This window comes from Coregonus clupeaformis, unplaced genomic scaffold, assembly GCF_020615455.1.
Source record: "Coregonus clupeaformis isolate EN_2021a unplaced genomic scaffold, ASM2061545v1 scaf0145, whole genome shotgun sequence".
NCBI classification, from domain to species: Eukaryota; Metazoa; Chordata; class Actinopteri; order Salmoniformes; family Salmonidae; genus Coregonus; species Coregonus clupeaformis.
Window position 1 is genome coordinate 502,195 of NW_025533600.1, and position 16,887 is coordinate 519,081.

The following is a 16,887-nucleotide window of genomic DNA, read 5'->3' on the forward strand; positions in this document are numbered from 1 at the left end:
AAAATGTTTTCCTTATGAAACTTTCTAGTAAGGCCCCGTGTAGCTCAGTTGGTAGAGCATGGCGCTTGCAACGCCAGGGTTGTGGGTTAGATTCCCACGGGGGGCCAGTATGAAAAAATGTATGCACTCACTAACTGTAAGTCGCTCTGGATAAGAGCGTCTGCTAAATGACTAAAATGTAAAAATCTGAATAGTTGTTTTCACCTGAACTGTAAGTGACTACAACCAGTATTGTATGTACCAGTGTGCAGATTTTGGTCATTATATGAAATCAGACTATGTCAGACATTGCATAGGATCACCACTGACATTTTCAAAGTTTATCTCTGATGTAACCATGAGTCACTGGAGTGGTATTATGGCTATTGGTGATAATATGTGGAGTTACATCTTTTGTCGAGTTACACCTAGGTGGAGCTTCAAATTAGATAAAAAATACAGTATGACTAACTGATATACCCAAAATGTGTTTTATTACATTATACTTTGAACAGGTACATGATGGATCAACCTTTTAGGGTGTAACCTTACATGCTCAGTTGGTAGAGCATGGCGCTTGCAACGCCAGGGTTGTGGGTTCGATTCCCACGGGGGGCCAGTATGAAAAATGTATGTACTCACTAACTGTAAGTCGCTCTGGATAAGAGCGTCTGCTAAATGACTAAAATGTAAAAATGTAAATGCGTAACCAAGCAAGGACCTTCGAGAACCTAAACAGCAGGGGGCGATAAGGAGCTCTGTTTTACTTTGCTGTACTTCAAAAAGAGAGAAAATAAGACATGGCGTCTGGTGGTCACGACTCTTGATAAACAATTTTATCGGTCGAGACCTGACAAATTTGGATTGTTCTATTGATACGGCAATGTTTATCAGGTAATGTAACATATTACCACGATCTCAGGGTAGAAGTGCACGGTCTGCTGTCTTAGAATTTGAGCAGTAAAGACAATTTTTAGGAGGCAAGTGTCGATCATCATTTAACTTAGCAGTTGTCAGCAGTGTCAGTCAGCGCTTTCCAGAAATCTTCGGCAAAAACAAACTAGCTAGTTAGTTTTTTAATCACATTCATTGTGATTAGTCACATGAATGGCATCTGTAGTGTTCTAATTTGAGTTTCAATGCACTATTTCAATCGAGAGATTCAGCTTGCTTCCTCAAATATAATTATTGCTTTGGTTGAAAATTGTGTTATTGCCATGACAAGGGGGAAATGTCATTACTACAATATGTTGTGTCAACTGGAATGCATTATCTGGTCTTGAAATTGTACTAGACACTTGTGATGCTGCTATGAATTCCCTCACTGCCACCTCTTTATATATATATATATATATATATATATATATATATATATATATATATATATATATATATATATTATATTATATTATATTATATTATATTTGTTATGGAGAGGGCAGTATATGACAGGAGACTGTTGCCCCAGTGGACTGAAAGGATTCTTGACAGGACTGAAAGGATTCTTGACAGGCCAGCTGGGGGAAAATACACTGTAGCCAGCAGATCCAACCGTTTTGCTTACAGCTGCACTAGGGTCGGACAGCATTCCTGTGTCGATTTAAAGACTGCATGCTCAGTCAAACACAGCATTTACTGCGATGCGGCTCTGAAGAAGTCAGGGCATTCATACTTCTTGCAATTCGCAGAGCTGTTGTCAGGGAAGGGAGTTTGTGTTTATACAGGACATACCGCCAACCAATCATGTCAATGCAGAGCTATTATTCACATAATTACAACATTTTGGAGGCGCACGGCATCGCCGTACGGAGCTTGATTTGGCCTCCACAGACCTCCGGAGGCTCCGTTATTGCGTCACACCCTTCATATGGAGCCTCCCGACTGCATTGTCGGATCAAGTATAAATCTGCTTTAAGACACCGTGGCACCGGCACGAGATATGGCTCGGAAAACATACCTCAATCCAGGGATGAGAAATTCATTGTACTCTGAATTTTCCCATTATCCAAACTGTTCCACCGAGAAGATTGCACGACTGCTAGTTTTTCTGGAAAAAGTGTCACTGGAGTGGTATTATGGCTAGGTAGCAGAAGCCACAGCAGCCATTTGGTTGTTCAACGCACCATGCCATTCCATAATGGCTGCTGTGGCTACCGCTAACTAGCATGAGGTCGGTGTAACAGTTGGGATGCTGGGAAAATTACATGTACAACACATTTCTCATCCCTGGATTGAGGTATGTTTTCCGAGCCATTTCTCGCGCCGGCTCCGCAGTGTCTTAATCTACACAGGAATGCTGTCCGACCCTAGTGCAGCTGTAAGCAAGTGGGTCAGATCTGCTGGCTAAAGACACTGTAGCCTACTGTCTATCTGCCTCTTCCTCCCCTACAGACTTGACTAAAGTGAAAGGATGGCCGAAATCATTGCTGTGAACATCTCGGCCACATCCCCCTCTGCCACCTTCTTCCTGCCCCCATCTCCTGTCATCGAGGACTCTGGCTTTCCCCTGGCCTCGCTGGACAGTGAGGACTATGTGTTCGTGGAGGCCAGGCACCCCAACAAGGTCCTGGAGGGTCTGAACAGCCTACGTCTCAACAATGCCTTCTGTGATGTGACACTGTGCTGTGGGGGGCAGGAGTTCCCCTGTCACCGCATCGTACTGGCTTCCTTTAGCTCCTACTTCCAGGTATGGACAGTGGTGTACAGTACAACTATATTAATCACCTCAGGGAGTGTTGAAGTTATCATTGGGAAAAGAGTACAAAACCATATTGTCCAAGAGCAGACATAGAAAGTTGCATACACTACAAGGGCAGCAGGTAGCCTAGTGGTTAAGAGCATTGGGCCAGTAACCGAAAGGTCGCTGGTTTGAATCCCTGAACCAACTAGGTGAAAAATCTGTCGATGTGCCCTTGAGCAAGACACTTAACCCTGATTGCTCCTGGATAAGAGCATCTGCTAAAATGTATATGTAAATTAAATTGTGGTGTAGATATTCAGGGGGAAAAACAGTAGACGTGAATGTTTTAGGACATTTTAAAAGGCATTTCCTGCAATTCTGCACAGTTTGACATGACTTACTATGCCTCTCTTGAGTACAAGTGGAAGGATAAGTCAGCACCATCATGAATGAAGGTATTTCGAGGCAAATACTAAGAAGACACAAAAGAAGAAGACTGAGTTTTATTATAATTATGAATATTTACATATAAAAAAGTTCCTGCAATTCTACAGTCTGACATGATTTTATGCCCTGGCCTCTTGAGGGCTACTTGAAAGGATAAGTCACCATCATCAATGAAAGTATTTCAAATATTAATAATACACAAAAGATGAAGACTGAGTACTATTATAATGATGCACATTAATATTTACATAGGATATGATATACTAAGTTGATCATACATTGACTATCAAGTTTTGTAGTTTTCATAGTTTACAGGTGGAGGTTGAGCTAAAACATAACTTGAACTAAGGACTGGCTGAATGCCTGTTGGAGAGAGAGAAAGAGAGTCAGGGAGAGTCTCCATTGAAACTGTAAATTAGTAATACTTCACTTACTGGTAGCGGGAGGGGCGCAAATATATAGTGGGCTGTATAGACAGCGGAGGAGGAGCAGTGCGTCCGAACAGGCCCGGACTAACGCAGTGCAGTTTTATAATGCTTTTCTACAAATTTTGTCATGAGGGTGAGAGAAAATGTTGCAGTTTTAAAGCTCATTTCCTGCGATTCTACACATTTGCCATGGGGCAGAGAGAAATGTGCTGTTTTATAGCTCATCTCATGCTATTCTTCACATTTTGCCATGAGGATGAGAGAACATTTAGCAGTTTTAAATCAAATGTCCTGGTATTCTACAATTTCCTGTTATTCTATAATCGACCTGTTCAGAATATTGGAGGGGGGATATGTCCTCCAATCCGCTGTGGCAATTTTGCGTATGATCCACTAACACTTACCAACTCATACCGGACAGTCAGACTGTGCGTTAATATAAGTAGGTGGCCTCGAGGTTATTATTATAACTACTATACTACAGAGACCCAGAGTGCAATACAGTGGTGCAACGGGGATGAGCTAGCTGACGATGCCCCTGCTCCTGAACTATTCTATTTACTGAATGGATACAGTTCACTGATGACAGTGCATCTTATATTGTCACTCACTGCAGACCTGAAGTACTTAAATGTGATCATTTGCTGTTGGCGCTTTTCCACTGGCAGGAGTCTGTTTCTCTCTTTTCCTAATGCTATGCCCTCCCCTCTGTCCTCCTCAGGCCATGTTCTCCACAGACCTGATGGAGTCCAGACAGGAGCGGGTGGCCATCAACGGAGTGGAGTCCCAGATGATTGGCATGCTGGTCAGCTACGCCTACACGGCTGAGGTGGTCATCTCCAAGGCCAACGTGCAGGTGAGGTAGAACCATTGTCTTCCAGTCTCACTTTGTAGTCAGCTTCTGGTTTAGCGTTGCAGTTGTTAAATGGAAGTTGTAGTACACCAGAGTTGAAGTCAGTTTAATTCCTAGTCAGATATACAGTAAATGGCACTTTTCATTTCCTAAATAAATGTAAAAAACTCAATCAATCTCCTGAGTTGACTGTCTTGAAATCAAATGTCATTGTCCTGAATTGACATGTGACCCCCAGGCCCTGCTGGCTGCGGCCAACCTCCTGGACGTGATGGCGGTGCGCGAGGCCTGCTGCCGCTTCATGGAGCGCCAGATGGATGAGATGAACTGTGTGGGCATCCACTGCTTCGCTGAGGCCCACTCCTGCAGGGAGCTGGAGAAACGCAGCATGGACTACATCCTCCAGCACTTCGGCAGTGTCTGCCAACAGGTGAGATAGGAAGGGAGGTCTGGGTTGTGTAGTCCAAACCTGGGGTGTCTCAATAGGTTAAAATGTATTTTTCACCTCTGTTCTCCTTCATCTGTGCTGCATTAAACACTGATCCCAGAGAGGTATTTTGTTTCACCCGTCTTGTTAATTCAGAACAGTGCAGACCAATGTTCCCTCTAAACTCCTCTCGGACTGCAGCACAGAATAAATATCAGACCGTGCAGAGAAGCAACTTTCTAGAGTTTTCCCCTTTAGTTAACACTATCAACGTTTCGCTGTACTGTGGGAATTGTGATCGAAACAACGCAATATTAGCCACTTTCAATGTAACATACCGAAACAAAACAAACTATACAAGACTTAGTATGCAAAACTAACTGTGCAAGAGATTTTGTTGTAGGCTGAGCGCATCTGAGTAGGATTCTATTGCATTGACAGGCACAACTCAGCCCGTACTCTACACAGACCGGTGCGCCATAACCAATCAGAGCTGCAGTAGGCCTATACGCAAATAGCTATTGTCATATATGGATCTGTGCCGTTCACTTTGAACTGGGCTTGTTTTGAGATCAAAGCGAAAGCTGCATGTAGCCACCTGTGCACATTTGTTAATATTCTTTGCTAGTTAGTGAGTTATTAGCCCAGTTATAGCAAATTTCTAGTCGACAATTGGGGAGTGGTTGCTTCCTACAAGAGCACAAAATGTGTGCATTTATCTTTGAAAAGCGAGTCAGGTAAAGAGCTTTTTTTATGTCTTAAAGGGGCAGTGTTGTATTTTGAAACTGTCTTGAATAAGCTAAGTAGCCAGTAGGCAGAGGGTAGCAGAATTTGCCTGATTCTCTGTAATAATGGTATGGGATAATAATACATTTTATTTTGTAAACTTTCTTTTTGCGTCAAACACAACATTTTCAGCTACCTCCTTGTCTGAAGGACAAGTGGATAATCGGTTAATGTTAAGCCCTGCATGTTTTTTTCAAAAGTCTCATGGAATGTAGGCCTACATTGAACACCACACATTGGCTGCTACAGTAGGCTGAATGATAGAACAGCTATTTCTATGTTAAAATGTTATTGGAAGTTATTGCATTTTTCTCCATTGTTTTTGATGGTAGACCACTCTGGTAGGCCTACATTATGATTAAATAGCCACAGTAGTCTACTTGTCCACTGTTAAAACTGTAACGTAAAGCGGGTACAGCCTCAGTGTTCACAGTAAACGCAAACCTGAAATTTGCTCAGTGCCCAATTTTCTTTGAGGGAACGTTGGTGCAGACGAAGGAGAGGACATCTCTCATGTGTCATTGTTTAGACATTCCCATTCTTTGCCTGTGAGAAAGAAAGGAGAAGTGACATCATAGTCAACTGTCTTTTGTTCCCCTGACTGGCCCCTTGCCTGTTCATTAGGCACCAAAAAGAAGAAACCAGACTAAAACAGGGAGAGACTACATGGACTTTAAATGTCAAAACGTTTTGAAACGTTCTCAGTCGTGTAACCTAATGAACACATCCCTGTGGTCCATTGTCCCCCCAGGAAGAGTTCCTGTCTCTGTGTGCAGACAAGCTGACAGAGATCATTGCCAGCGACCACCTGAACGTGGCCAAGGAGGAGACAGTGTTCGAGGCCACCATGCTGTGGCTGGACAAGAGTGCCACCCGCAGGCAGAGCTTTGAAAAGGTCAGCGTGGAAACAACAGTCAATGCAGTGGTCCCCATTTGTCCGTGTGTTGAGCGGTATCTAGGCGATCTGTGGCCAGCTCTATGCTAAGCCCCCTCCCTACAGTTCTCTGTTGACTGTGTTGTGTGTGGTTTTAAGCTCTGGGATCCCCAGTAGATCTGACTGTCCGAGACCCCAGATGTTAGTCACTCAGCGTTACATAAACGTTAGGGATTAGAACCCCATTGTCTGGTCCTGTAGTAACCATGGGCCCTGAGAGGTGTCACCCTAGCCTGGCACCAATAGGATTTAGAGCTTCTCAGATTTGACTCGGTGTCATTATGGATAGGTCAGAGGTCAGCAGCCTACACGATCCTATCATGTTAAGTGGAAGGTGGAGGTATCAAGGTCGTTCTGGTACAATGGAATAGGACCTAACCTTTTAAATTAAAATAACTAAATTGAAGGTTAGGTCATATGTCCTTGTGTTTTAATGTGTATATAAAACTGTAGAGGTGGGATGGAGATGCCTGCCTGTGTCTGTCTGCTCATGTCTATGTGTATGTGTCCAGTGAGTTCGGGTGTGTTTGTTTTCAGTGTATGTGTCTCCAGTTATTCTAACCCATGTCTCCCTGCAGGTCTTGGAGCACATCCGCCTGCCACTGATCAGCCCGTACTACATCCACGATGTGATTGAGTCTCTGGAGGTGGTCCGGGAGTCCCAGCGCTGTCAGAGGCTCATCTCTGAGGCCAAGGACTACCTGCTGCTACAGGACCGACGAGGAGAGCTCTACTGCCCCCGGGCACGCCCACGTAGGTCCACAGGTAGGTACCACACGCATGGATACATACACGCATACACATAAGCACACTCCAAATACACCCTGTCACGCACAAAAACAAGGACTCACACACATTTAACCTCCCACTTCTCAAACTCCTCCACACGCCTAGCGCTTTAATGAACTTTCCGAAGCAAACACAACGGCATTTAAAACAAACACCATCAAACCCTGGCATGCCTGGATGATTGTTCTACCAACTGCCTTTAATACAATTATCAGCTCTCTGATGCTCCTAGTCCCCTGTGGCTTCCCAGTGACATCTGTCTCTCCTGGCCTTTCTCTGTGACAGGGACAGCTGAGGTGATTGTGACGGTGGGAGGAGAGGACGACAAGGTGGTGCTGCGTAGCGTGGAGAGTTTTGACCCCCTTACCAGCCAGTGGAAGAGTCTGGCCTGCCTGCCCTTCGCTGTCAGTAAACACGGCCTGGTGGTTTCAGGTGAGGACCATTTGGTTTAGTTTGTATATTAACACCTAGTGATAAGATGGATCCTACTACTGTATGTTATAGATTGTTATAGGACCTTTGTTACATTTGACATAATGCTTGAGAATGGCTTGTTTCTTTTTATTGTAATTGTGTACAGTATAAGATGAAGAAAATACACACTTCAGTTTCTCACAGAATAGACAAATTATGATATTCTTATTCTATACTATTATTTTCTAATCTATTCCACTCTCATTGTTCTCTCCCCCAGGCTCCACTCTGTACCTGGCTGGAGGGGAGTTCCCTGATGGCTCGGCCAGCAGAGAGATGTGGCGCTATGACCCCTGCTTCGACTCCTGGCTGGAGATGGCCCCCATGAACGTAGCCCGCTCAGAGCTAGGTAAAAATTCAGTCAATTCTACCCATTTATTTCTCCATTTTAACATACTGTCTGACATGTCAGCACTAAAAACAAAAATCTTACATAACACTGGTTAGAAGGACAGCCGGGGACTTGTGACCTTTCTTAACAGGTTAGGTCCCCGTCCATGACTTCTGTAATGGAATAAAACAACAGCCAATATAGTACATCATTTGTGAGTGCTGACAGACTTCTGTTTGATGATAGACTTCTATTGGATGATCCTCTCTGTTTAAAGTTGAGCAGGCTGGATCTTCCATTAATATGTCCCCATCCCTCCCCTCCAGGTCTGGTGATGCTGGATGGCTATGTGTTTGCGGTGGGGGGGCTGGGAGGGCCGTTCCCGCCTGGACTCGGTAGAGTGTTACAACCCCCACACCAACACCTGGCAGTTCATGGAGTCGGTCAAGATGGCCGTCACCAGCCCTGCCGTGGTGTCACTGGATGGACTGCTCTATGTCACAGGTAGGGGAGATCATTGCTCACCCACTTCCAGAGAACTCTATGGCTGCGTTTACACAGGCAGCCCAATTCTGATGTTTCTTTCACTAATTGGTCTTTTGACCAATCAGATCAGCTCTGAAAAAGATCTGATGTGATTGGTCAAAAGACCAATTAGTGGGAAAAATATCAGAATTGGGATGATTGTATAAATGCAGGCAAAGTATTATAGGGCGGCAGGTAGCTTAGTGGGTAAGAGCGTTGTGCCAGTAACCGAAAGGTCGCTGGTTCTAATCCCCGAGCCGACTAGGTGAAAAATCTGTCGATGTGCCCTTGAGCAAGGCACTTAACCCTAATTGCTCCTGTAAGTCGCTCTGGATAAGAGCGTCTGCTAAATGACTAAAATGTAATGTAAATGTAAATGTATTTACTGTAGACAGTCACAGCAACTATAGGTTCAGCTTGGTTGATATTATTTTTCTGTAATTGCTTTATGTTGTAGTTTGAATTGTCTACAGGTCATCTTTAATATTAGATCATTGTAACTTATCAGTGTCCTCCTGGCTCCTAGGTGGTGCTGTTCTAGAGGATGGTGACGGCACAGACCTGGCCCAGGTGTACAACCCTAAAACGTCCGTGTGGACAGAGGTGGCCCCCATGCAGATCGCTCGCTCCGGCTCTGCTGCCTGCACCCTAAAGGGGAAAATCTACGTCATAGGTATCAGGGATCAGTTTTTTACATGGACAGGGGGGACCTGATCCTAGATCAGCACTCCTACTCTGAGATGCTTGATACATACTGACTTTCCCTGAACACGTGACCTGACCAGGAGAAAAGTAGTAAGGCCCTAGTTTGAAGCCAAGAGGATATTTCCACATTGTCTGTGGAAAAATACATTAGGATTTTCTCCTGTATTCCATTCCTAGGTGGCTGGCACGCGTCCACAGAGAACACAGACAAGGTGGAGTGTTACGACCCCAAGAGTAACCAGTGGACAATGTGTGCCCATATGAGGGAGAGGCGCTACCGGCCCGGTGTGGCCGTGGTGGACGGCAAGATCTACGTGCTGGGTGGAGAGGAGGGCTGGGACAGGTAAAAGACAGCGCCATGTCAAGCCTTATCTAAGCATATTCAGCTTGATTATATTTATTAGGCCACACCATAGCAAAATGGTTTTCAACAGAAAATGAAAGCAAGCGTTTCTTATTGAACAAGTTTATGTAGTTTTTCCCATTTGTCGGTTTACAAGCGTTTGGTGCCTACTGAATACGACCCTGATTTGGCAGGTGCAAGGCCTATAAAATATTATATTTTTTTTAGGAGAATACGAAAAGTATCTGGGCTGCCTATGGCACCCTATTCCATATATATATATATATAGCACTAATTTTGATGAAATGGCACCTTATTCCGTATGTAGTGCACTACTTTTGACCAGAGCCTACGCAACCTGTCCCCTCTGTCCGCCAGGTACCACGACACCATCGAGCGGTATTGTGAGGAGACCGACAGCTGGGAGATCGTGGGGGAGATGCCCACCAGCCGGAGCTGGCTGAGCTGTGTTTCTCTGCAGCTGAGGAAGGACGCCCACGGGGGCAGCCGCCCCGGCACCGCCTCGGAGACCGAGTTCTCTGTGGACTGAGATGGATGGATGGAGTACTCCAGACATAGAGGTCCTAGTACCATTCATTTCTATGGCGTCAGACTGCCACCTTTTGGAGAGCTCTGACTGTATCTCTGCCAAACAGTCAACCTGTCCCTGGTTGTTCTGGTGCTGAACAGAAGTCACTCTGTGCCAGAGAGAATACCAGAGGGCAGCTAACTAACTTAGTAGGGCTGCTATTCTGTCTCATCATGAGTCTTGACCTTGCCAAGTCACTGCGCCTCTAGGCTTAAGCCATGGAGAAGGACAGAAGTGTGACTGCCTCAATGGCAAGCCTGACAAAAGTGGTCTTTATTTCACCATGAAAGCCTGTTCACTCACTCAACGGCATGGGTCCATTCTGTTGCCATGGCAATATGTCACTGTGTCCATGGTAACGGTATCATTTAGGATGGATGACCCGTCACCCACTTATGGAACCCTCTCTCTTTTAATGTTATGTGAATGTTTGGGGTCAGGGTGTTTTAGTAGAACTCAATCACCTTACAACGGTGACTTAGCAAGATGTTCTCTCCACAACCATCGTAGTGTATTTTTATGTGACGTTTTGTATTTATTAGATTTCTTTGGTTGAGGATGACCCATTTTATTACAATTGGAAGATCATTATTTCCCCTTTATAAAAGATGCTCTTTATTGGCCAAAGAATCCATTGTGAAACAATATTTCAGAGACAAATTAGTGAAAAGAAAGCCAACCATGTTTGAAGTGTTTTGTTGTCATGCAAATTTGGAAGGTCTGTTCTCAATTGCCTTTTGACTGCGTTATATGGTTTAGTTTATATTTGTCTAATCGGTATGCTTAGTAAATGTTGACTGGGTAACTTTGAGTGAGCTGTATGACGCTTTCCAATAGTCATTTTAATTCTGTAAAAGTGGATCAAACCTGTACCATGCATTGAAATGTGAATTGAATAAAAGCATATGGATGCCAATATGGTTATTGAATCTGACTATTCTGGGTGCATCTCAATCTAGAGTGGCATGCTAATCTTGTGCCCTCTTTAAATGCAAGGATCTAAACAGATTTTGCCACATTGCTTTTACCCAAGCATCCATCTGCCCATATAGGTTCCTTTGATTCCTGCAAGTACAATGCTGAAACTTGAACAGGAAGCTCCAATGAAAAGGATCATATTAACCTAGACTTCCATAATTATACATGCACAATGTATATATTCAAATAATCTTCATTTCAAAACGTATTTTATTATGTAGGAAAGTTTCCCAAATGAAACACGAATACTGGAATGAACATGTTCACCTTTAGACGGACCAATTTAAGACAAACGGTCAACATAAGGAAAGCTAACAGTGTGATTGCTATGCTTAGTGTGACGTCCTATGTAAACTGACCCGTATAAACTCTTTATATAATTGGCACATTTACAACATAGTAATGATAACAAGTTAAACAATTTATTTTGTTCCCATGCTTCAGATATATACCTATGCCAAAGATTTTTATAACTAAACCAAGAGACCACAGCTTGTCGTTTACAATGGGAACAAACGTCATAATGGGCAGAGCCAAGCACACACTAGCGATATCCTATTGGCGCGTTCTACTAACATCTGCATATTTCCATTAGGGAACGCCTACTCTGAAGTGCGTATGTTCAATAACTCAACTCGCCTTTGCACTCCTTCTAAACAACGCGGTTTTTAAACTTTTGCAAAGGGTAAAGTCTACAAAACTTAGTCCACTCTGTTCATAACAGATTCTAGTTTTGGGAACAGAAAACTGTATTGAGATTAAATGTGTAATCGATGAGAAAATATGCAGAATGTCACCCAAAATCCATCTTCTCCCACTGCCCGCCATATTTGGTAGTGAGTGGAAACGCCAACCAGATGCTTCACATTTATACATCCAGTGAAATACCTGTCTCATTGTTCTCTGTGCCTATGCTGTCCCAACATTTCAAAATGGACACAAAATAGAATATTCTGTACATGAGTCTGACAGGACATCAAACATAAAGCAGGACAACAAATTAAATCATAGCCTGTCCCATTTACAAAAATATGAATATGACAAAAGCAGCTGGCGTCCCATCGTTAACCCTACAACCCCCATCCTGAGCTTTCTGCTCACACAAGCAGTCTCTCAATGGCCATCTGGGTAGACTGGATCTGGGGCTTGAGCTGCGAGCCCTCCTTGATGGTGACCGAGGTGGCAATGACGGGGCGCGAGACCCCACAGGCGCGTCCCAGGGCCTGCTTGGAACGCACAAACACATAGGGCACGTTCTTGTCTTCGCAGAGCAGTGGCAGGTGGAGGATGATCTCCAGGGGCTCTGCGTCTGCGGCCATCACGATGAACTCGGCGATACCACGGTTCAGCATTTTAGTGGCTGGTGGAAGAGAGGGCGAGCAGAGGTTAGAGAGTGACAAATCTGAAGCTGTGAGGTGATACTTTAAGAGGCATGTCTATTGTATCGCTGTTCTTCCAAACATGCTAGGAGAAACACAGTAACAATCCTCTTGTTGGAATAAGCAACTTGTACGTTTCCAACCCTGCAACCAAAACAACGTAGTTCCACTACAGATAGGTCTGTCTCACCTTCATTGGCCCCTTTGCGGAGCTGCTTGTAATTGGCAGCTTGCTGCACAAGGTCCAGGATGGTTTTGCTCAGTGTTGCTTCAGCAAGAGGGTAGGCCTTAGGGTTGACTTCTGGATCAGCCTGATAGGTTTAAATATATCGTGGTTAAAATGAATATGGGGACCAGGCCACACATATCAACACAGCGTGGACAGCCGCTAGTGGTCTCTATGTATTGTATCTGTCTTTTGACGGATCCACTCAAAATAAGGTCAATAGCGACCACTAGCGGTTGTCCAGAGTGATCAACAGTGCATAGCTAGCTAGTTACTACAGTGAATGTTGTAAACACATAGCTAGGTCACAGTCGCCACACACATTTTTGCCCCTCTTTTAGCGATACTATCTAATCTGGGCAAATCAGACTATATTACTTTCATGGACTCAGTTATGCAAGTTAGTTAGGAGTCCACAATACTTCAGCCACGCTCAAGGTCCTAAACGATATTATAACCGCGATCGATAAGACAGTACTGTGCAGCCATCTTCATCGACCTGGCCAAGGCTTTCGACTCTGTCAACCACCACATTCTTATTGGCAGACTAAATAGCCTTGGTTTCTCAAATGACTGCCTCGCCTGGTTCACCAACTACTTCTCAGATAGAGTTCAATGTGTCAAATCGGAGGGCCTGTTGTCTGGACCTATGGCAGTCTATGGGGGTGCCACAGGGTTCAATTCTTGGGCCGACTCTTTTCTCTGTGTATATCAATGATGTCGCTCTTGCTGCTGGTGACTCTCAGATCCACCTCTACGCAGACGACACCATTTTGTATACATCTGGCACTTCATTGGACACTGTGTTAACAAACCTCCAAACGAGCTTCAATGCCATACAACACTCCTTCAGTAGCCTCCAGCTGCTCTTAAACACTAGTAAAACTAAATGCATGCTCTTCAATCGAACGCTGCTGGCACCCGCCCACCCGACTAGAATCACTACTCTCGACGGGTCTGACCTAGAGTATGTGGACAACTACAAATACCTAGGTGTCTGGTTAGACTGTAAACTCTCCTTCCAGACTCACATTAAGAATCTCCAATCCAAAGTTAAATCCAGAATCGGCTTCCTATTTCGCAACAAAGCCTCCTTCACTCATGCTGCCAAACAAGCCCTCGTAAAACTAACTATCCTACCGATCCTTGACTTTGGCGATGTCATTTACAAAATAGCCTCCAACACTCTACTCAGCAAATTGGATGTAGTCTATCACAGTGCCATCCGTTTTGTCTCCAAAGCCCCATACACTACCCACCACTGTGACCTGTACGCTCTTGTTGGCTGGTCCTCATTACATGTTCGTCGTCAAACCCACTGGCTCCAGGCCATCTATAAATCCCCGCCTTATTTTAGCTCATTGGTCACCATAGCAACACCCACCCGTAGTATGCGCTCCAGCAGGTATATCTCACTGGTCATCCCCAAAGCCAACACCTCCTATGGCCGCCATTCCTTCCAGTTCTCTGCTGCCAATGACTGGAACGAATTGCAAAAATCTCTGACTTTAAGCATCAGTTGTCAGAGCACCTTACCGATCACTGCACCTGTACACAGCCCATCTGAAATTAGCCCACCCAACAACCTCATCCCTATATTGTTATTTATTTTTGCTCATTTGCACCCCAGTATCTCTATTTGCACATAATCTCTTGCACATCCATCATTCCAGTGTTAATACTAATTGTAATTATTTTGCACTATAGCCCATTTATTGCCTTACCTCCATAACTTGCTACATTTGCGCACACACTGTATATATACATTTTCTGTTGTATTTTTTGACTTTATGTTTTGTTTTACCCCATATGTAACTCTGTGTTGTTGTTTTTATTCGCACTGCTTTGCTTTATCTTGGCCAGGTCGCAGTTGTAAATGAGAACTTGTTCTCAACTGGCTTACCTGGTTAAATAATGGTTAAATTAAATACATTAAATTTAAAAAAACATCCATATATCTTAAACATCTAGGAAACAACACGTGGTTAACGTTACCAAATCAAATCAAATTTTATTTGTCACATACACGTGTTTAGCAGATGTTATGGCGGATGTAGCGAAATGCTTGTGCTTCTAGCTCCGACAGTGCAGTAATATCTAACAATTACACAACATATACCCAATACACACAAAAAAGTAAGGAATGGGATTTAAGAATATATACACATATATGGACAAGCAATGACAGAGCGACATGGACTAAGATACAGAAGAATATTATAGAATATAATGCAGTATATACATATGAGATGAGTAGTGCAAGATATGTAAACATTATTAAAGTGACTAGTGTTCCACTTCTTAAAGTGGCCAGTGATTTCAATAGGCAGCAGCAGCCTCTAATGTGCTAGTGATGGCTATTTAACAGTCTGGTGGCCTTGAGATAGAAGCTGTTTTTCATTCTCTCGGTCCCAGCTTTGATGCACCTGTACTGACCTCGCCTTCTGGACGATACCACGCTGATGTGGCGTGGTGCTGCCAGATATTTCATAAACTATACAATAAGGCAGCTAGCTAAACTTAATGTAGCTAATATCCATATTCTGGAATGTTACAAACTTCACAACAAATTCAACAGAATCAAATAAAAGTAGCTAGATTGTTAGCTAGCTAATTGGTTGGTCCCAACACAACAACAGATAGCTTGCTAGCCGGGCTAGCTAGCTAATTTCCCTAGCACAGTCATACTTCCATTAGTTGAGCAGCTCACCATTTCTTCAAATTTCCAGTGATTAAGACGTGAAATCCCTCTGTCCTCTCGGCGTGTGCTTCACAGAGGACAGAAAAAACCAGTTGAAAGAAGTGTTCAAAAATGTGCAGTGAGTCCACAGATAAAACAATGACACAGATATTTCACCGGATGTATAAATGTGAGGCATCCGCTTGGAGAGGAAGCCCAGTGCCAGGAAGTGGGAGAAGATGGAAAGAGATGGATTTTGGCAGACATTCTGCTAATTTTCTCATCGGTGAAACATTTGATCTCAATACAGTTTTCTGTTCCCAAAACTAGGGTCTGTTAGAAACAGAGTGGACTAAGTTTTGTAGACTTTACCCTTTGCAAAAGTTTTTTTTAATTGCGTTGTTTAGAAGGAGCGCAAAGGCGAATTGAGTTATTGCACACGCGCACTTCAGAGTAGGTGTTTCCTAACGGAAATATGATCTGCCCAATTCTGTACTACCATGAAAATAAAATTCAAAACCAAATAAATCACTACTAACTTCTACCTCCCCCTCCCCCCAAAATACTCCCCAACCCCCCTAACCCATTAAACGTTACCTATATCATGTTGAAACACTCCACCCTTAGGATTGTTCAGCATGTCAACAACCATTTCAACAGTAACATCGGTTACCCTCAATATCTCTTTTGCCGGCTCCACAATAACCTCCAACCTGGCATTTCTGCTTTCCACAACCCGAGTCGTATTGATAATCTTACCAATAAAAGCTATGATGTCAACTTTATTCATCATTCCTTTGACACCGCACATTAATGAGCCAAGGTTTCTGAACAGGCCTCGAAATGATGCCAGGACCATCAGAAGCACCAGCCCTGATAGTAGGTCCACTTACTACAGGAACATCCATGTAAGCTCCCATCAGTCCGCACTGTAGTTCTACCAATCTGTTTTACATCCTATGCATATGATACATCATGACTGATACTATATCGCTGAGCCTCTCTAGCCTCTCTCTGCACCTGGCATCCACCAAATGCTGCAGTGTGTTCTCCCCCACAATTATAACACTTAACCTTCACATTGCTTCCACATTCACCGTAATCATGTTTCCTTCCACACTTGGCACATATTTTCTTTCCTTTACACTGAACCGCACATGTCCCATTCTTTGGCATTTAAAACACTGCAGTGCATATGGGACAAATTCTCTAACATTGAAACTAAGGAATCCGTTCTGTACTTTTTCCGGCAAAACTTTCTCAAACCTCAGCATCACTGATAAGTTTTCACTTCTTTGACCTCTTTCCTACTGATCAACATTTTGGCCTCAATC

The 16,887-nt window shown here is 43.7% G+C and overlaps 1 protein-coding gene and 1 pseudogene across 1 annotated transcript; one reads left to right on the plus strand and one right to left on the minus strand.

Annotated features, from left to right (window-relative positions):
* Nucleotides 1–774: 774 nt before the first annotated feature.
* LOC121557102 lies at nt 775–11,219 on the plus strand (annotated as a pseudogene).
* A 241-nt stretch (nt 11,220–11,460) lies between these two features.
* LOC121557103 (NHP2-like protein 1) lies at nt 11,461–15,759 on the minus strand. Its single transcript, XM_041870972.2, has 3 exons — nt 15,584–15,759; nt 12,838–12,958; nt 11,461–12,628 (listed from the first exon to the last, which is right to left on the minus strand). Exons 1-3 carry the CDS (start codon nt 15,584–15,586, stop codon nt 12,366–12,368), a joined length of 387 nt encoding a protein of 128 aa, XP_041726906.1. The 5' UTR covers nt 15,587–15,759; the 3' UTR covers nt 11,461–12,365.
* Between the last annotated feature and the right edge of the window lie 1,128 nt (nt 15,760–16,887).